This window comes from Anopheles ziemanni, chromosome 3 (genome assembly GCF_943734765.1).
Source record: "Anopheles ziemanni chromosome 3, idAnoZiCoDA_A2_x.2, whole genome shotgun sequence".
In the NCBI taxonomy this organism is placed as follows: Eukaryota; Metazoa; Arthropoda; class Insecta; order Diptera; family Culicidae; genus Anopheles; species Anopheles ziemanni.
The window spans coordinates 93,003,921-93,023,472 of NC_080706.1; the positions used below are offsets into that span (position 1 = coordinate 93,003,921).

General features: G+C 46.3%; 4 protein-coding genes across 4 annotated transcripts; 3 read left to right on the forward strand and 1 right to left on the reverse strand.

Annotated features, from left to right (window-relative positions):
- Positions 1-7,944: 7,944 nt before the first annotated feature.
- LOC131286702 (aarF domain-containing kinase 1) lies at positions 7,945-10,762 on the forward strand. Its single transcript, XM_058315690.1, has 3 exons — positions 7,945-8,201; positions 8,493-9,799; positions 9,887-10,762. Exons 2-3 carry the CDS (start codon positions 8,576-8,578, stop codon positions 10,226-10,228), a joined length of 1,566 nt encoding a protein of 521 aa, XP_058171673.1. The 5' UTR covers positions 7,945-8,201; positions 8,493-8,575; the 3' UTR covers positions 10,229-10,762.
- A 672-nt stretch (positions 10,763-11,434) lies between these two features.
- Positions 11,435-14,435, forward strand: LOC131286644 (uncharacterized protein DDB_G0284459-like). The gene is made up of 5 exons (XM_058315625.1): positions 11,435-11,670; positions 11,903-11,941; positions 12,157-12,428; positions 12,518-13,947; positions 14,025-14,435. Exons 1-5 carry the CDS (start codon positions 11,569-11,571, stop codon positions 14,183-14,185), a joined length of 2,004 nt encoding a protein of 667 aa, XP_058171608.1. The 5' UTR covers positions 11,435-11,568; the 3' UTR covers positions 14,186-14,435.
- An 862-nt stretch (positions 14,436-15,297) lies between these two features.
- On the reverse strand, positions 15,298-16,599 carry LOC131289565 (large ribosomal subunit protein eL20). The gene is made up of 3 exons (XM_058318849.1): positions 16,512-16,599; positions 15,834-16,190; positions 15,298-15,745 (listed from the first exon to the last, which is right to left on the reverse strand). Exons 1-3 carry the CDS (start codon positions 16,527-16,529, stop codon positions 15,587-15,589), a joined length of 534 nt encoding a protein of 177 aa, XP_058174832.1. The 5' UTR covers positions 16,530-16,599; the 3' UTR covers positions 15,298-15,586.
- A 492-nt stretch (positions 16,600-17,091) lies between these two features.
- Positions 17,092-19,438, forward strand: LOC131286669 (cysteine--tRNA ligase, cytoplasmic). The gene is made up of 2 exons (XM_058315653.1): positions 17,092-18,816; positions 18,889-19,438. The coding sequence occupies exons 1-2, from the start codon at positions 17,092-17,094 to the stop codon at positions 19,381-19,383; spliced, it is 2,220 nt and encodes a 739-aa protein (XP_058171636.1). The 3' UTR covers positions 19,384-19,438.
- Positions 19,439-19,552: the final 114 nt, after the last annotated feature.

Below are 19,552 nucleotides of genomic sequence, written 5' to 3' on the forward strand. Positions count from 1 at the left end.
CCCAAACCCTTAAGGGAAAAGAAATAATCTGACCTTTATTCAATCGATACAAATGACAACCGAAACGGATCGATCTCCTGCTGCCCCGCTACTACCGTCTCATTATATCATGCTGGAGGTGATGATGTTGATCATCATCACGATCATCATCGCCGTCGGAAGGCATCTCCAACGCTACATTCGACGATGCATGTGATTCGATTTTCCCTCGGATCGAGATCGGGTGTGGAAAATTGCGCGTCGTACAATCAATCACGGGGAGAGAAAATCGGGCTAAATGGTACGAGGCCTCCGTTCGTTGGCGAAAGGGTTCGATGAAGAGTTGAAAAATCGGGGAATTTCTTTCCAAGCTTTCCTCAGATTAAAACTAGGTTCTTTCGTTATTTATATTTCCCAAATGAAAATACAGTTTGTTACAGTATGCTATGATGTTGTAGTAGGCTTAGGATACAGGATAGCATACTATATAAGAAAAGATTGAGCATCAGATAAATCAATTCTCATTCAGAAGCTAAAGAAGTTGGAGTATAACTAATTAACCCACAATTACATCACAGTGCAAACGTTCACTTTTGACAATATCTTCAGTTCCATTATAAAATGGCAATAATATATCAACTGGCAAACCGTTAGAACTTTTCAATTTCTGTATACAATAAATTTCCTAAATTGCTGGATCCTTTGCTTTTTACTTTAGAAAGGTTTACAATAGTCTCATAATATTGCCTAAAATATTTATAAAGTACGAAACTGTACTTTAACTGAATTCATTTAAATTAATTTGCCAAAAAAAAGTAGAACTGAGCGAACTCCTTAAACTCAAACGATAACTTTTTGGAAATGGTGCTAAATTTCGAGCCAGTACGATTTCAACGAAAACGAAACTTCGCGTTGGTTAGAAGATCGGTTTCATCTATTCGTGAAACGCGCGGAGAAGAATCGGAAGATACAGTCTAAGTGTATGATTATTCATGCCAAGCAGGTCCCACCCGGACCGATGTCTCCTAGTGCGCCACCGGTGGGATTGCAAATTAATATGTAATGGCCGTTGGATGTGTTTTAATCTTTCTTCACCGGTGGAGTGGGTTGGATTTAAAATCCCCCGGCAGAAGCCTCTTCCTCTACTCTCCCCCAGCCTTACAACAACAGTAATAATAGGTGTTGTTGTCGCGCTAAATTGCCCGAGGAGACAATGCACAGAGACACACACGCACGCACACCCGGCGCGGTTAGATTTTCTATCATCCGAATCCGGGCAAGATCAAAGGGGAGCGCGCGAAAAGAAAAGGCCACGTTAAGTGGAATCTTCTATAATGATTTTTTTGGTTCCCTTCCGTTTCCCTCCCCTGCTTTTCGCGGGGACATTACGACGGTTGCATAAATTGGCCCCGGTTGGTCACGCAGGGAAAAAAGGATTGACGATCGGGGGGGTTGCGATCGTATGCTACCCCCGAACGCCGCTGCTTAAGATGGAAACCACATTCAGATTGACCACCATCGCCTCCACCACCCCACCAAAAACCCCATAATGGGCTCATCTTCCGCCTGCTGGCTGGTCAGAACCGTGGGTTGGTGTTCGTGCCCTGGGCTTCTGAAACACATTGGACATGCAAACGTTCCATTTCGTGTTGTAGTGGATCGTCGGCAGACGACTACCACCACCAATAAGGAAAACATTAAGAAAGTGAAAAAGAAGTTGTGTGTAGGGATTTGCATATCATTTACTAATCAAATCATAATCCCACAAACTAATCAGAGGGCGGCTCCTTCATCTTCCATCCATGCACCATTTCGGATGTTGTGGTCAGTGTGGTTTATTAAAGCTCTTCTGTTTTACTTTTTTTTGGTCTGTTCACTTGTCCCTCGTCCTCGGCCAGCCGGCGTGCCATATGTGAATCTGCGTTAATTTGAAATCGAAACGCCAAAGTGCAGGTTGCAGGCCTTCTTTCTGAATTGACCCAGTACGCGAGAGTATCCTTCCGATCGACCAATCTGTGTGACGAATGGAAAATAGAAATAATTTTAAAAAATAATAATTTGCCAGTTCAAAAGTGCGAAAGGTGTAAGGCAAGTAATGAAATTTAGCGTACGATATAAACCTCTCAATTTTTTTTCTCCTCTCAACACCAGGAGGAAGATAATTCGTTGGTATCTGACCAGGATTGGGTTTTTTGTGGGCTCTCAAGCTCATACCCCTGACCTTTTCTCCGACCCACGAACACCAAGAAGAGGAAGCCTCATCGCCTGTTGCTCCACTTGCCAGAACGAACACTTTTGGGGTTTCCCGTCACAATTTCTGGCCCTTCTCTCAAAGCCCACCGTTGGACGATCGATTATCGGAGCGTTGAGTTTTACGCTTGGTAGGACGTCCGAAATCGGTATCCAAAGTTCTCAGGGCGGTGTTCACCAGGAAGCAGACCAATTTACACACAGTGGTTGAACCCTGTGTCACGCATGACTGACAAAGTTCCCTAGACTCAGTCACCGTGTTGGAAAGATTGTTTCTCCGATAAGTTTTTGAAAATGTTATATTATTTCCAAGTATTACAATCAACGGCCAAACATTAAATTTTTCAAATAAGAACCTTTGAGATCTTGCCGCAATTAGAGTTTAATTTTATCCTTCTCATTGCGATTACGGTGGTCTATGCCGACAATCGAAAGCTTCCGTGCTGCATTCCGGGATCGGCGGAAGGGAAGGATGCAACATGGCACCTCTGATTTATTGACCTCCGGGGGGTCGCGATCAGTGGTCTCGGTTACCTGCTCCGGTCAATTGTGCAATCGATCCTTCAACGCCCGGGCTCGGGCCGATAGATGGTGTCTTTTGCTTGCGGGAAGCACAAAGGCCGAGACCCCGTTTCTCACCGGTAACCGCCCCTCTCTCTATTCCGAACCTCTTCCTCCCTGCTCCGGTTGCTAATCAGGCGCCTTTTGTTGTTCGCTAGGCCGGGAACCACCGCAATCTCGGGCCACTGGAACTCGCCGGGTTTTATAGGGTCAATTTTACGACCAATTCCCCGATAACGAACCGACCGACCGGCGGGATGGTGATGGTTATGGAGTTTTCGGAGTCGCATGTTCCTCCTTTGTTTTCCTCCGGTGCAACAGATGGATGAGCTATTGGGAAGTGGCTGGCCGATCGATGAACCAACTTCCCGTACACTAGAGTGCCCGAGTGTAAATAATGTCCGATTGAAAACTGGAATGTTTTTTGTTTCTTTCCATTTATTGATGGCTTGAACATTTAAATTCTATTTACTTGCAATTAACCTTAACTATAAACGTGAACCATAAGGAAGTGTTATTCAAAACGAAATTTTGCTGTTTTGTTTTTGTATCATTTAAATTTAAATTCCAATGTAAAAGTAATTTATCTTGAAGTTCAAGCAAGCGCACATACGCTTTCTATTTTTATCAATTTCACTGTTTTCATTCGATTGCGGCGATAAATATGATATTTATTAGGATCTTGTAGCTTTCCAGTTTCATTAATATTTTGTAATGTTATTTTTTTCAAAGTTAACATTGAACTTTGATGTTTATTGCTATGATATGATATGATTTTATTTAACTGTTTTGAACTTTCAAATATCTTCAGGGGCCACCTGAACCATCTCGGGCATTCCAGTGTAGAGTGAGGCCATAAAACTTGCTCTCTCGACAGAAAAGGTGTAGATGCTTTCGATCTCGCCATATATCTCGCGCGGGCAATCGAAGGTCAATTAGGGTTTTCGGTCGAAAGATGAAACGTGCGGAGGGAAAAGGGACTCTGCCAGGGTTCCGGTGGGTTATTCTTGTGTGTTTTTGGTGTTTGCGTGTGAGGTACGTTTTATGTTTTACCCCTACTGCTGGCGGTGCTAGGGTGACAGCATTTTTCTCCGTGACTCACACGGAATTCAGCAGTTTCACGAAAGGTGTGGCCCAAGCGATGGATCTTCTTTGGGGTTGTTTTATTTTTCCGCCACCACCGGATTGTCGATATGTTCAACGCCGGCTCGGAAGTGCGTAATGGGTGGAAAGACTTTCCTTTCCTTTTTTTTCGGTTCTTTTGTTTGCCCTTCACACATTGCCGATGTTCCTCCCCGGAATCCTCCAAAGTTGACCATCATTTTCTCAGGTGTGAGAACGTCCCGAACCTTCAACCCCCCGAAAAATACTTCGCGACGACCCATCACGGCGATGCCGGCGCAATGTATCGTTTGGACCGACGCTGTCGGTCATTAGTTTTTCCCGCGCCGATCTACGCCTGCTGATCCACGCGGGCTGCGAAGACGACCCAAAATTATAAGCAAAGAAAAATCAACGTTAAAAAAAACGGCACAAGCGGTAATCACATAAGTGGCCACTTCCGTCACGATCCGCGGCGGGCGACGACGACGACGACGGCGATGAGTTTTGATGCCTTTTTAACTCACGTGATCATCGGGATCGTCGGGGAAAGGGGGAGAAGAAGATGTGGTGCGTTCAAGAACCCGCAAGGATGGTACGTTTACCTTTTCCCCGAAAATTGCTCAATAGGAGTATTTGCTTTTTTCGGTTGGATAATTTGTGCGTCCGTCCGCCAACACCCCATTCCCCCGTCTCATTCCCTATTTCTTCTTGGGAGGCTTCGAAGGGATGAAGAAAATGGGTGGAAATACGCCAAATAAACCCAAAAGCCTTTAACACGGCGTACGACACTGGGGTAGAGCGGGGAGGGGGAAAACCAATCAAATCCCACGCTGTGTTCGTCCGTTGGTCGCTTGGTTGGTCAATGGTCGGTTTTACTAGCGTGTCCGAATTTTCTAACGCAACGGGGACAACGAATTCCAATTATTTTATACGACGATTCTTGCTTGTTTTTTCTTTCTTTGTTTTCTCCAACTCCGCTGGTGGAAGAATTGATTTTGTTTTTCGTTAGAAAAAGCCCAAAAATCGCGACGGCCGCTATCCGTCACCCCAACACCCGGAAAAATGCCGGCAACGTGGTTAGACAGCATGGAAAAACTAAGGAGCATTTTTAATTGAGAGGAAAAACAAAACTTAACTTAACAAAAAAACGCCGCACCGCGGGCATGACCTACATATCCGCTTTATCAGCCGGCCGGCCGGATCATTTTTGGAGCGTGTCGAAACACAGTTTTGGCACCAGTATAAATTCATTTATTTATGGGTGCGTGCATTTATATGGGACCGTGTTTTAAGTTTCGCCAATAACGAATCCGGAAAAATAAAGGCGTTTCATGGGTTTGCAAAAAACAAAACAAAAATCAACCAGATACACACGATAGCAGTGTGGTAAAATTTAAACGAAAGGTAGGAAAAGAAACTGGAAGTGTGATAAACTAATTAAAGTGAATTATAAAAAAATCTTGTATCGAAACCGGAGGAAAAAAAATGGTTAGAGAGTGAGGTTTATGTGCTTTCGCTTGACCCAGTGAGAGGAAGGAAGGAAGCATGTGGAAAGTAGGAGTATGCATTAACGCAACAATTCACCGTTTTATACAAAGTAAAATATACAACATATTTTTGTCAGCAGGAGGACTGTTCAGATAAGCAGCAGACTGATATTAGCACAATTTTTAACACGAACCGCATCGCACACTAAACGGGAAACCTCACACCTTATTAAGCGTAATGTTTCTGAATACAATATAAATTTACAAAAAATAGAATGAGTGCGTGAATATATAAAAAGAAAGTCTGACAATACCATTTTTATCACTGCCTCTTATCAAATTGATATGAGTTTTAACTCAACTAGTAACACTCTCTACATTCTCATAGCTGATACGTTTAAACATTCTCACTCAAAGTTCACGCTAAATGAAATATCAAACAAGAAATTATATCAATTAAACGAGACAACCTAATGGAAAGTTAATAGGATAAGACCACGGGAGTTATCGACTCCTTCAGTATCAGAAACTGAGCAAGAAACGTATCATATAACACGCCTACAAGTACGGACATAGTTTACTTAACACGTGCGAGTGATAATTCCAGTCCACATGGCTGGATGAAGGTATGATAGCATTTATCTCCTACTAGCCTACCGATTGCAAAAGTTTACAGCATTGGCAGCAGCTGGTTTTCAAGCCAATACAATTGATCGAAACAAAACGTGCGAGGAACCAATAAATTAGAATCATAAGTTTCACCCATCGTTCTAATGGATCACTTTTAGGTATATAAGTAATAGCAAGAAAATCTTCGAATGAATGAAAAGCTCGGAATGATAATTTATTAATGAGAAAGCATGTATTTGATCGTAGGGTTAAGTTCTTTGCTTCTAGTTAAATTTTTATCATTAAGCATCCTGACCGTCGATAACAGTTTTCATCTCAAAACGAGAAACGTTAGCATTCTCAGTACATTTGAGATCGACTGTTTGTACTATAATGCTCATCCCAATACTCTTGATTCATACTATTGCTCTTATAATTACTATCACTATTATGATTAACATTTACTTGTAGAGTAACGGAATTGTCCGTATCGTCATCATATTTCTTTTAAGGTCCTACCCTCTATTAATCCCGTACGCAGAGCGAGGAATCGACTAGAATACTTAAGGCTTTGTAGAGACTGCTAAGAAATCTAAGTAAATAAAAGCAAACCCGGAGACTGTTGGACGAAATAGAAATGTTGTTTCAATTATTTTACTCTTTTTCGTTGTATAAATTATATTGAAAGAACCTAGAATTCCGCTACTCCTTTATTTAGTCCTTTTATTAATCAGCTATCCGAATTATGCATTCATCAAACCCGTGCTGATTAGTGGTTGAATCCCGAGCCAAATAATGTGTAGATCGACTATCAAATTGAAATGAAAATTACAATTGGTTTAAAAAATTTATCAATCACGTGGTCGTCAATTCAAATTATCCACAGGCTTGAGTCCTGACTAATACCGGTTCGTAAACGGTTAGTTCAGAATACATTCAGTTAATTAATTAATTATTGCATGCAATTGAAGTGATTTTAAAGAATGTTTATTATGTTGCCAGCAAATTAGACTGTGAAAACATTGAAAAGATTAATTTTGTATTTGGATTTTAAACCGTAAATCTTAAGGTCGTTGAAACGGTTACTAGCGGTCGAAGAAACCGGTTGACGGAGTACCGATAGTTATACACTGGAGTTCAATACTTCGTGCTTGTCAAAAAGATTCACGGTCTCGTGCATCCTTCGTGAAATTGTTCGATTGTGGTTTGTAAACACACACTAGTGATGAGTCTTACGATTCTTTTCACGGATCGACCCGGAATCGAGTCCGTCCCTAGAAGAGTCGATTCCGGCTAGTGATGAGCGGGTCGACCCGAACCTATCGGGTCGGAGCGATCCGTAAGCGACCCCGAGCGGTTCGGGTCGTATTCCAGGTTCCAACGACTTCGGGTCGACCCGTGGGTGTAGCTGTCCATATGCGATTTCGACCCGTTGGTTTGGGTCGACCCGTAGGTGCAACGACTCCGGGTCGACCAGTAGGTGCAGCTGTCCATATGCGAGTTCGACCCGTTGGTTCGCGTTGACCCGAACTCGTTGCACCTTCGGGTCGGAATCGATTCTTCTAGGGACGGACTCGATTCCGGGTCGATCCGTGAAAAGAATCGTAAGACTTATCACTAATTCCGACCCGTAGGTGCAACTTCGGGTCGACTCGAACCAACGGGTCGAACTCGCATATGGACAGCTGCACCAACTGGTCGACCCGGAGTCGTTGGAACCTGGAATACGACCCGAACCGCTCCGGGTCGCTTACGAATCGCTCCGACCCGATAGGTTCGGGTCGACCCGCTCATCACTAACACACACGAAACTGACTTTGTACATGCTGAGGGGGCTGGTGGGACTGGTGGCGGGCGGGTGGATGGTGCGAAGTATGTTTACTACGCGAAGAGCATATTTGAATCTTCCTTCCCGCAGCTCAATGTCTCAAGACTCGCGGAGAGTGAGAGGCAAGAAAAGGAACGAACAGGTGGACGAGGTGTAGGATGATGGACCTCGACGAAGCGTCGCTTTCACGTGCGTGAATCGAATACGCTACGTTCAGTTCGTTCCCGTTATCTCCTACGAGCGGTGGCATCCGGCTAGGGGCGGCCTCCGTGCCACGAAGTGCGTGTGTATGTTTCTGGGCGTATCGAGAAGAAGCAAACCGGATTGTCCACACGGCAGACTGTTTGCAGCGTGTTTATGACACACCAACAGATTTTGACCAGGTAAGTCGTACAAAGCGACTCGCGAGGTCAGGGTCGCGCTCTGCTGTTCAAATGTTTAGTTTTTATTTTTACGTAAGTGTTCCCGAACCGTTTTTTTTTCACCGTCTTCCCTCGTGTCGTGTCCGTACGGTTCGATGACGATTTCATCATCGCGGTCAATGCGCGCTTTCTCCGGATTCCTTTGGCTGTCATGGGGAGGCGTTAAATACACGTGTGAAAATGGGCGCGGACACTTCGAGCATTTGTGAAGACGGTCTAAAACAATCGTTTCTTCATCTTCTTAATTTTTAGGAAATTTCTGGACGAGCGTCGTTTTAATGTTACCGAAATCCTTCACTGTGGACACCGATTATAACTTCTAGAACGACGCAAGCATGTCCGTGAGGAGGCTATTAAAATATGGCATCGCGGGCGGTACCGTCCTCGGGACGGGATTGAGCCTGCACGCGAACGACTACGACATCAACTCGGTCGGAATTGTCCGCCTCGGTCGGGCCGGTGCGACCGTGTTCGATATCGCCACCACCTACAAGGCAAAGCTGTACAGCCGCGAGTGGCCCGACAAGAAGGCGGCCGAGTATGTGCAGCTGAAAAGTGAAACCCACCGTGCGGCGGCGGAAAAGCTGCTCGACCTGTGCCGCACGAACCGTGGCGTGTACATTAAGGTTGGCCAGCACATCGGTGCCCTGGAGTACCTGCTGCCACCGGAGTACGTCAACACGATGAAGGTGCTGCACAGTAACGCACCGCAGAACCCGGTCGAGGATCTGTACCGGGTGATCCGGCAGGATTTGCGGGTGGAACCGGACGAGCTGTTCGAATCGTTCGATCCACAACCGCTCGGGACGGCCTCGTTGGCACAAGTGCACCGGGCAACGCTACGAGATGGACGTGAGGTGGCGGTCAAGGTGCAGCATCCATACGTAAAGGGCAACTCGATCGTGGACATCAAGACGATGGAAGTGCTGGTCAAGCTGGTCGCCTGGACCTTCCCGGATTTTAAGTTTCAGTGGTTGGTGGACGAATCAAAGCGTAACCTTCCCGTCGAGCTTGATTTTGCCAACGAGGGCCGCAATGCGGACAAGGTGCGTGAAATGTTCCGCCACTATCGCTGGCTAAAGATTCCGGGCGTCATCTGGGAGTACACAACGTCCCGGGTGCTCATGATGGAGTACACGAAGGGTGGACAGGTGAACGATCTTGAGTATATCCAGCGCGAGCGGCTCGACCCGTACGATATAGCGAACAAGATTGGCCAGTTGTACGCGAACATGATCTTCCTGAAGGGCTTCGTGCACAGCGACCCCCATCCGGGCAATATCCTAGTGCGAAAGGCAGCACCTGGTTCCGGCGGCAGTGGCACGGAGATTGTCCTACTCGATCACGGATTGTACGCGGAGCTGTCGGAGAAGTTCCGGTACAACTACTCCAAACTGTGGCTCAGTATACTGCGTGTCGACCAGGCCGGTATGAAGAAGTATGCGCAGGCACTCGGAGTGGAGGGCAGCATGTGGGGATTGTTTGCGTGTATGGTCACCGGAAGGCCTTGGAACTCGGTCATCCATGGTGTGGACAAGGTGCAACAGGACGATGCGGAGGTAAGAGATTCGCAGTGTTTGCGCATTTAATCTAGTTTGGTTTGGTTTGCAATATTAATACTATCAAATTTTCAATACGTTTTTCAGAAAGAGCTGATACAGAACGAAGGTAAACTGGTTCTGCCACACATCTCCGACGTGCTGGAGAAGGTCGATCGCCAGATGTTGCTGGTACTGAAGACGAACGACCTGATCCGGGGAATCGAGACGACGCTCAAAACGCAAAACCGCATGACCGCATTCTGGGTGATGTCGAAGTGCTGCGTGAAGAGCATCGGCAGTCAGGAGTATCTATCGGCGTCCGGCACCTGGACCAAGCTGGCCACCTGCCTTCAGGAGCAATGGGCCATCCTAAAGCTCAACCTTTACTATCTTTACCGGGGCATCGTAACGCTGCATTTGTTTTCGGCGCTCAAGATGATCTTGTAAAGAGATTTTTTAAAGGTTACCGAGTTCTGAGAAGGGGACTACAAGTTAATCACGAACTAAAACAAAAGCAACTACATTCAACGCAAAACTCTCTCAGGAAACTGGTCCCGGCATGACGTCAGCGGTTGGGCCTGGGTAAAGGGTCATTAGAGTTTAGGCCAGTAATTAGAGAACGCAGAACGAAACGAAACAAGCAGCCAGAATCGTTTGCAACCGGGATTGTGACAAGCTTTAGATAATGTCTTTTTTGTTGTTGTTCGCTATCGTTTTAAGCTGACTAATTGAGCGGGTTTCTATATTTTGTGACGGTGTTATTTATACGATTTTCCTGATGCAAACGTAGCTTAGCCGCCATGAGGGAGAGTGGAGAAAAAAACTTCATCATTATGATTGCAATTCTTAACATGCGAAAGAAGTGAATTCGACAGTAATTATGTGTTAGGAAGAAATAGTTTCACGAAGGTGTTGCTTTTTTGCACTCTAGTTTCTATACACGTTGTACAGATGTAATAAAGTAAAGAAATCCACCTGGAATTCGATCGATGTATGCAATATGATATTTATGTGTAGTTTTTGAAAAAATATTTTGACTCTACAAAATGAGAAAGTAAAATCAACATCAATTGTCCGCATTAAACGTAGAGTATGGTTCACCCCTCCGTTCGTTTAATGTATTTGCACAAAAAAAACCATTCCATGACATTCCATCTTTTCAAAACGGTCCTGGTTGTGAAATTATTTTTGAACTGCTTATCCTTTCGACACCGTTGTTGCTGTGATACATGTGGTTATTTAAACCCGTTATATTTCGGGAAATTGAAAGTGCCTGTTTCAAGAAAAATGTTAAAATCATCTAGTAACTGCACGGGTAATTAAATGGAATAAAGTGGAATGTCCTTGTTTAAATAAAATGTTTAAAAACCATTTCGCATCCTGGGCAAGATGGTTAAATCAATCGTGTACACACATCTAAAAACCTTGGGTTCGTGGTAGAAGCGCGAAATGCTCGCATCGCAATTGACGGATTTCCATTGCCAAACTGTATCGCTGTCAAAAATATCGCTGGTTGAGCAAAGTTATTAAAATTAAAGTTCGTAGTTTTGAGCTGCATCGCTTCCCGCTGGCGCTGGACGAAAAATGTCCAGCGCACGAAATTAAAAGCGGCCGACAACGAACGAACAGCACTGCGTGCACGGGTCGATAAGAAAAAATACTACACGGTTGTCATTGCTCGGAGCAGCAGTTTTGTAACGCGCTGTTCGTGCACACAACAGTGGAATTCGTGAATAAGCGCGGATAAGTACACTGCTGCTGGAGAATAATTATTAAAAAGCGTTTAAATGATGTGGAAACTATTGAATCAGTTTCCTGTGCCGCTCGAGCTGAAGGATGGCATCATTTATTGCCAGCGGGCTCTGCGGGACTGTGTGGTGCAGCACCAGGTAAGGAAAAACTAGGATTCGTCCGTCCGTCCCATTCGGAGGGCCACTGGTTTTTTTTCTTCATTTTGACTCGTTAGAACACAATGTCCTAGAGCAATGGCTCGACGGTCACAGAAATTACACAAGCTTGCAATATTCTGCGACTGTACCGGGGACGATTTTTATGTTCGATTTTTGAAAACAAAGAATTGAATTTACATTCACGGCATGTTCTTGTTGTCCGTTTTGACAGAATTTGGCTTCCAAAATCAATAAACTGCCAAAGCATCAGGTAAGTCGAGCAAACCAAACACCGAGTGTGCTATGAAATTTTAAACACATTTTTATACATTTTATTTTCATTTTCATTTATTTTGTTTCATTCATGTTCCATCACGGCTGTGTCGCTGTTCCTGCAAATGTTATGATATTAAATCTTCCGACTAACCCGCGACTCGCCCAACGTCCGATTGGTCCGTTATTGCATGGGGCATTGTAACGATGCAGCGCATCAAAGTAAAAGAGTTACTGCTCGAGCTCGAGGAAGAAATGTTGGAGATCGGTGACGAACAGGACACTCTGGTGCGCTCGTTGTCCCAGCGCCTGCAAGCATTCCGAGCTTACGTCCAGCAAAAGACGAACGTGAATATCACCGATGACATAGCGAACGGTTACGTGACGCGTGTGCTTCATTACCACAATGAAACGACCGGTCCGATTGCAACCCCGGCGAGCTGTTCGAATCGGCTTTCCGCCAACGAACTAGCCCAGAAATACTGGTATGTGCAGTACGAAGGAAATATTCCAAATGGATGGGTTTGTTTTAATTATGTTTTTTTTTTACTTTCTCCCGTCTTTAACACCGAAGTTTGGAGAACATTGCGAAACTGGAAAAGTTTATCAACGACGACAATGCCAACTTTGCCCCGTGGAGTACCGGTACGTCCCATGAGCAGCGGGCAGAGGAGAAAAAGTCTAAAAAAATAGACACAAAAACCATAAAGGCGAAGGCAAACTTATCATGCTCCTCGTCCTCAACGTCTCCATCGCCAATGACGACGTCCGGTAGCCGATCGCTTCTGAAACCGAAGCAGGAACGTTTCCCACAGGGGTCCACCACCAGTGAACCATCCTCCAAGGATGCCTCTGAGCCACGGGCTTTCGCCAGCGTTATCAAGTCCGAAGAAAGTACGAACGTTAAGGTCACGGAAGTGAAAAATGAACCGAGTAGCAACCAAGCAACCACTGCCATGTTGATTAAGAACGAACCAGAGCCAACGGAAGACAAGCCGGAGCCACAGAAGCTTTACACCCAAACCGGTAAGCGTTCCTGGATGCCCGGGCTGCGGGGTCGTCCGCCAAAGGGGGTGAAGTATATTCCGGCTGCCAAGCATGCCCTTCAGGCGGCCCAGCGTGAAAACTATCTCAGAAGAATGCAACAGGCGATGTTGGGTGTGAAACAACGGGGTAGACCGCCGAAGATGCCAATTATGCTTCCGTCACCGCCGCCAGAACCCGAACCGGAGCAGCACGACTCTTCGGAGGAACAGTCAGGTTCGAGCTCATTCGGACGGCCATCGGTGGCAGTCCGGCGTGGCCGCAGCAATCTGCAGATGGCGCTGAACAGACTAAAGCGCCTACCGGACGGTGAAAATACGGAAACCTTCATCAATAGAACGGCGACGGAAATAGCGAAAAAATCGAAACCAACCACCGGCGGTAAGCAAGGTTCATCCGGATCGTCCGGTTCGTCGCCCAGTTCACGCTCCTCCACACCGACCCTGTCACAGGCGCGGCTTGCCGCATCCGATGATTCTTCTGATCGGCGCTGCGATATGGCGCCGCCCGAATCGCCTCCCACCAGAGAACCGGAAGTGCCGCCACCGAACGATATCTGGGAGTTGGGTATGAAAGCGTTGTTGAACTACTTCGGCCTGTGCACCCCCGAGGAGGCGAAGGCACGCCGTGAGCGAAGGCAGGAGCGCAAACGACGCAGCTGCTACAGCACGGAACGAAAAGATTTCCATTACGGCCGGTTGGATTATTACGAGCAGCAGCAGTTACAGGCCGCTGTTCGCACCAGCAAACGGCCAAACCAACGTCCGATCCTTTACTCACCTCCCGTCGCAGTAGTGAAGAAGCGGAAACATCAAATGGGGGCAGTTGCGGGGGCGGTGGCACTTGCCAGCAGCAACGCGCGCCAACGTCCTCCTCCCATGCCCTGTCGACTTTCACTCGACTCAAGGGACATTTTTGCAGCCATGGCCAGAAGGAGCTGCTTCGTGTGCAACAAAACCGGTAAGTGTTGTTTCCCTCAGTGGAAAGAACGATATTTTCATCTGATGTTTCGGTCCGCTGCTTTTTCTTCCACTCAGGATCCACCATTGAGCTTAGCGCGTGTACGAATTGTTGCAACATTTACCACATCAGCTGCCACCGAAATGAAGCTGAAAGCGATTTACAACTGTTCCAGCTTCGAGACAATCTCTGCCCCGTTTGCCTTACAGCCGAATGTGGGGACGATGGGGATAAGTAGGAAGCTCAACAGAATTTTGTATTTGGATTTTTTTCCCGTTTCATTGCGGCTCATGAAAACGTTGTTAGTTTTATGCAAGTGTGGTTTTCACTTTGAATTGTTAATTTTTTAACATTCGTCCGAGTATCATACTCGACTCAAGAATCGCTAATTAATCCTATGTATTTCCTTCAGAAAACGATAATGATGAGGATATTAAACGTGATACACATAATCCATTCAATAATTGAAAATAAAGTCCATAAGAGCAACCCAGTCTCAACAGACTCGACGACTTTCTTTCTTTCTTTAAAATAACTTGTATTCGCCTTTTCAACACCTATTTTTTCATTCATTATTTTTGGTTCGAAAAAAAGATGTGATGCAGGACAAAAGTGGTGCACACTCTTTAAATGATCTGTTGACAATTTTTTAAAAGGAACCTCATTGAAACTGAGACAGATTTTGCTTAGTCTTAATCATTTCAATAACATTTTAAATTAATCACGATCATAGTAGCGATCATAGCAACATTGATCGTAAAAAAGCAGAGTAAAGCATGATGTAAATCGTAAATTTATCGATTTACATTTAAAAAGTCGTTACAAGGAGAAGTTGTTGTACAGTGGTAAAGCCCGTGAAAATACAAGTTAATTTTGCACGAATGAAAATACTACTCAGTTTATCGCGGCTTTGGCGAGATTATAACTTTAATGCAAAAAATAGGAATATCGTAAAATTCGTGGAACGAGATAAACATAATTCTTCAAAACAAACAAGGGAGTATAAGTGTCTATTAAAAATTATAAAGCTACAAGATTGCATAATGAAATGGAATTAAGGCACAGATTGTTGTTTGGATTGTTACTTCTCGCTCTGTCCACCCAATATTTGGAAGAGTTTACGAAATCTAGTAGTCTTTTGAATCACCTCGCCGATAGATAATCTTTCTTGTTAAACTTAAAATTTCTTCAGATCATACTAGCAAATCGTAGGGTCGTATTTAAAATGCACCACATCGAAACCGAACAAGACGAACCTAATTCAAACAAAAACACACTTCCAGTAAGGTATTTTCACCATTTTTTTATTCACTTTCTTCTCCACATTAACATAGCCCTAGTTGATGTTGGAACGGGCAAATGCGTTGAAATTTCTTGCTTTTCAGTACGATGCAACAACAAAAAGGATTCAGTTTCCTCCCTGATGCACACATCGCGTTAACTGAAGCCCCAGACCATGATGCTGGTGATACCAGAATACACCGACTACACCACCGCCACCACAAGACAAAAGCGCAAGCACAATATCCGAAAAGCACCAAATAAAAGGTGATACACGACGCACAGTCGTCGACCAAACGCTGACGGTAATGATGGGGCGGCGGTGAGGCAAGAGCGGTCCGATTGGTCGGATCGCTGCTTACAGGTAGTAGTCGGCCGGGCGGCGGTAGGAGAACAGCTTTCGGTAGCGCTTGTGGTGGTATCGCTGCACCAGCGGGAATCGGATCTTCGAATCAAGGAACTGCTTGATGTGCACACGGCGCACCTTGGACGCGGGGATAGCTTCCACCTTGATGATCTACGGAACGAATCCGATGAGAAGTGAAAGGTGTGTAATTAGTAACGAGATCGTTGGTGGATCACGCGACGGATCGGGCTGCACGTACCTGGATCGAATGGGCACGGGCACGATGGCGAGAAGCCATGTCACTGTAGCACTGCGTGACGGCACCGCCGACGGTCAGGTCACGGTACTCACGGTACATGTTGTGGGTACCGGAGCGAGAATCGTAGCGCAACCAGATGCCGAAGTTCTTCACCTTCAGCGGCGTCTTTTCCAGGATGCGCTTCACCGAGACGATCTCACCGGTGGCCTTCTTGAACTTACGCAGCTGGCGCAGGAAGTACCAGAAGCGCGACTTGGCTACGATGTGATCCGGAGCGAAGATGTGCATCTTGAATAGAGGAGGGTTCCTCTCCTTATCCGAGGGCAGCTTACGCCCGATCACTTGATATTCCTTCAGCTAAAATGAAAAAAGGGAGAGGAAACAACATTAGTATCATCTTCATCGAAACAGACACGACACAGAAGGACTCCTATTCAAAGGATATTGTTATCATTCCCGATGTGTGCTATATGGTCAACAACATGGGATTTGCTTGCGGTTCCTGCAGCGCGGTGACGTCGGACCAATACACAACCCAAAAATCACTCATTTTCAGTAAAGCGATCACTTTTACCACAAACTTTCATGACACACTGGGTTCGGCCGACAATATCCATAGAATAGGGCACTTGTTTGGTTAAAAACTATCGTAAAATTATATAAATTTCGGAAATTTACCAATCCTTTTGCTTTCATCTTGACTGCGCTTCGTTAAAGAGGAAACGGAAAAGAACTTTGACAGCGGCACGCTGAACTGAAGTTGACAGACGGTCGGACAGACGTCAAGTTGTCATATGGCAGAACAGTGTTGCCAAATGGGTCGTTGGCGTAAAAAAATCAAAAAATAGGTTTATAAATGAATAGAGAAACAGGCAAGTTTAGGGCCTGCTGCAAGCCAAAATTTACTTCTATTTAGTATGAAATAAACTCTATGTCCAACGCTGTTCAAACATAAATACATCATTCCCATCGAATGATATAAAATTTTCAATTTTCAAAGTTAGAGGTCTATTTCCAAAAAAGGCCTTTCCATTGACCGGCTGTCAAGCATACCAAAATATTGAAAGTGACAGTATTCTTCCTGGGAATACCGAGTGATTCAGTCCATGTAGCAAACTGTTGGTAATCTCGGAGATTAACATAAACAACGATTCTGGTAGGTTTAGCTGGTTTAAAAGTGTTAATTTGCATAACGAAAGGAAGAAGTAACAGGCTTTGAAAGGAAGTATAATTCTTTCTTGTAGCTAAACAAAAAACCATGGCCAAACGTGTACAACCGACGTGGCAAGTGCCGGAAGAAAAACCATCGCCAAAGTTGTATCTCTACAACAGCTTGACACGTCGCAAGGAACCTTTCGTCCCGCGGGACGGCCGGAACGTGCGGTGGTACAGCTGTGGACCGACCGTGTACGATGCGTCCCATATGGGTCACGCCAGGTCGTACATTAGCTTCGACATTCTGCGCCGAGTGCTGAGCGACTACTTTGGCTACAACATCCTGTACGTGATGAACATTACCGACATCGACGATAAGATCATAAAACGTGCACGGCAGAACTTTTTGTACGAGCGATACCTGGAGCAGGCGAAAGGGTTCCCCTTGGAGCGGTTGCTTGACGATAGCAAAGAGGTGATGACGACATTCCGGGCGAACATTGCACGGACGACGGATCCGGACAAGAAAACGATGATGGACCGCATGCTGGAAAAGCTGACCGTGGCGGTCGATAATCTCTCGCTCGCAGTCAAAGACGGGGACGAGGGGAAAGTGAAAGAAGCCCAGGAAAAGTTGCTGCACGACTCGAAGGACCCACTGGCCGATATGCTCGATGGCAAGCAAGGCTCGTCGGTGACGGAAAATGCAATCTTCGAGACCCTGCCTCGCTTTTGGGAGGACGAGTTCCATAAGGACATGAACGCACTCAATGTCCTTCCGCCGGATGTGTTGACGCGCGTCAGTGAATATGTTCCGCAAATCGTTACCTACATCGAGCGAATCATTGCGAATGGGCTCGCGTATGAGGCAAACGGTTCGGTTTACTTTGACGTAGCCGGGTTTGACCGGAAGGAGCAGCATTACTACGCGAAGCTGGTCCCCGAGGCGTACGGTGACGCGAAACAGCTACAGGAGGGCGAAGGAGACCTCAGTACGGGCGAGGATCGGCTAACGGAGAAACGGTCGCCAAACGATTTCGCCCTATGGAAGAGCAGCAAGGCGGGTGAACCGTGGTGGGATAGTCCATGGGGACGTGGACGTCCCGGCTGGCATATCGAATGCTCCGCCATGGCATCCGATATCTGCGGAGACTATCTGGACATTCACACGGGAGGCGTCGATCTCAAGTTTCCTCATCACGACAACGAGCTGGCGCAGAGTGAGGCGCACGATGGTAGCAGCGAGTGGGTGAAGTATTTCCTGCACACCGGCCACCTAACCATCGCCGGGTGCAAGATGTCAAAGTCGTTGAAAAACTTTGTCACAATCCAGCAAGCCCTCGAGCGGCATACAGCCACTCAGCTCCGGTTAGCTTTTCTGCTTCACTCCTGGAAGGACACGCTTGATTACTCCGAGAACACGATGGAAATGGCCGTGCAGTATGAACGCTTCCTGAACGAGTTTTTCCTCAACGTCAAGGACCTCACGCGCCACGTCCAGACTGGTCTCCCGAGGGATGCTTTCAACCGCTGGACACCGGTCGAGGCGGAGTTGCAGCAAAAGTTTGCCGACACACGGGCGGCCATCCATGAGGCCCTCTGTGATAACGTCGACACGCGTACCGCCTTGGATGCATTGCGAGGCCTGGTATCGGTTTGCAACGTGTACATCAAGGAACACCGGACGGCACTGAACGCACTTTTGCTCCGCCGTATCGCCTCCTACTGCACCGATCTGCTGCACACTTTCGGAGCAATCAATGGTCCACGGGGTGGCATCGGATTTCCAATCAGTTCCGGAACGACTGCTGGCGGCGCAAGCGGCGATGTACGTAATGGGCCCACGTTATCAGTTAGAATATCCCTCTACAATACTCCGTACTTTTTTCTTCTCTTTCAGCTGGAACAAACCGTTATGCCGTACCTCTCCGCCATGGCCGAATTCCGTACCTCGGTTCGGGAGCAAGCGCGCGAACTGAAAGCGACCACCATCCTACAACTGTGCGATCAACTGCGTGACGACATTTTGCCTGCGCTTGGCGTACGGCTCGAGGATCGCGAAGGTGCCCCGTCGGCCCTCAAGCTCGTCCCGGCCGAAGTGCTGCTGAAGGAACGCGAAGCTAAGCGTGCCGAAGAGGCGCGCAAGGCTGCCGAAAAGGAGCGCAAAAAGGCCGAACAAGCGGCAGCTCAGGCTGCGAAGGACGCACAACGGAAGATCCCTCCGGCGGAGATGTTCCGGGCGGAAACCGATAAGTACTCGGCCTTCGACGCAACCGGACTGCCGACGCACGATGCTGAAGGAAAGGAGATTAGCAAGGGGCAGCAAAAGAAGCTCCAGAAGCTGCAGCAGGCACAAGAAAAACGCTACCAAGAGTATCTTGCCTCAAACACCTAATGCGAGTCGTCCTATGCTCCCGTGCTCAAAGGTTTTTCGCAAACACGCCTTCTGAAATAAATGCATTTTTAAATTATACACACATAGGCAAAGTTCTAGTTTTCTTAATGCATGATTTAAGTTTTATATTTTCGCAGAAAAAAAGGCTTAGGACGTATGTTAAATCATC

Coding starts and splice junctions, on each gene's coding strand:
- LOC131286702 (XM_058315690.1), top strand. CDS start 8,576: ATGTCCGTGAGGAGGCTATTAAAATATGGCATCGCGGGCGGTACCGTC. Junction 9,800..9,886: donor TGCAACAGGACGATGCGGAG/GTAAGAGATTCG, acceptor TACGTTTTTCAG/AAAGAGCTGATACAGAACGA.
- LOC131286644 (XM_058315625.1), top strand. CDS start 11,569: ATGATGTGGAAACTATTGAATCAGTTTCCTGTGCCGCTCGAGCTGAAG. Junction 11,671..11,902: donor ACTGTGTGGTGCAGCACCAG/GTAAGGAAAAAC, acceptor CCGTTTTGACAG/AATTTGGCTTCCAAAATCAA. Junction 12,429..12,517: donor GAACTAGCCCAGAAATACTG/GTATGTGCAGTA, acceptor TTAACACCGAAG/TTTGGAGAACATTGCGAAAC.
- LOC131289565 (XM_058318849.1), bottom strand. Junction 15,746..15,833: donor CCCGTGCCCATTCGATCCAG/GTACGTGCAGCC, acceptor TTCGTTCCGTAG/ATCATCAAGGTGGAAGCTAT.
- LOC131286669 (XM_058315653.1), top strand. CDS start 17,092: ATGGCCAAACGTGTACAACCGACGTGGCAAGTGCCGGAAGAAAAACCA. Junction 18,817..18,888: donor CTGGCGGCGCAAGCGGCGAT/GTACGTAATGGG, acceptor CTTCTCTTTCAG/CTGGAACAAACCGTTATGCC.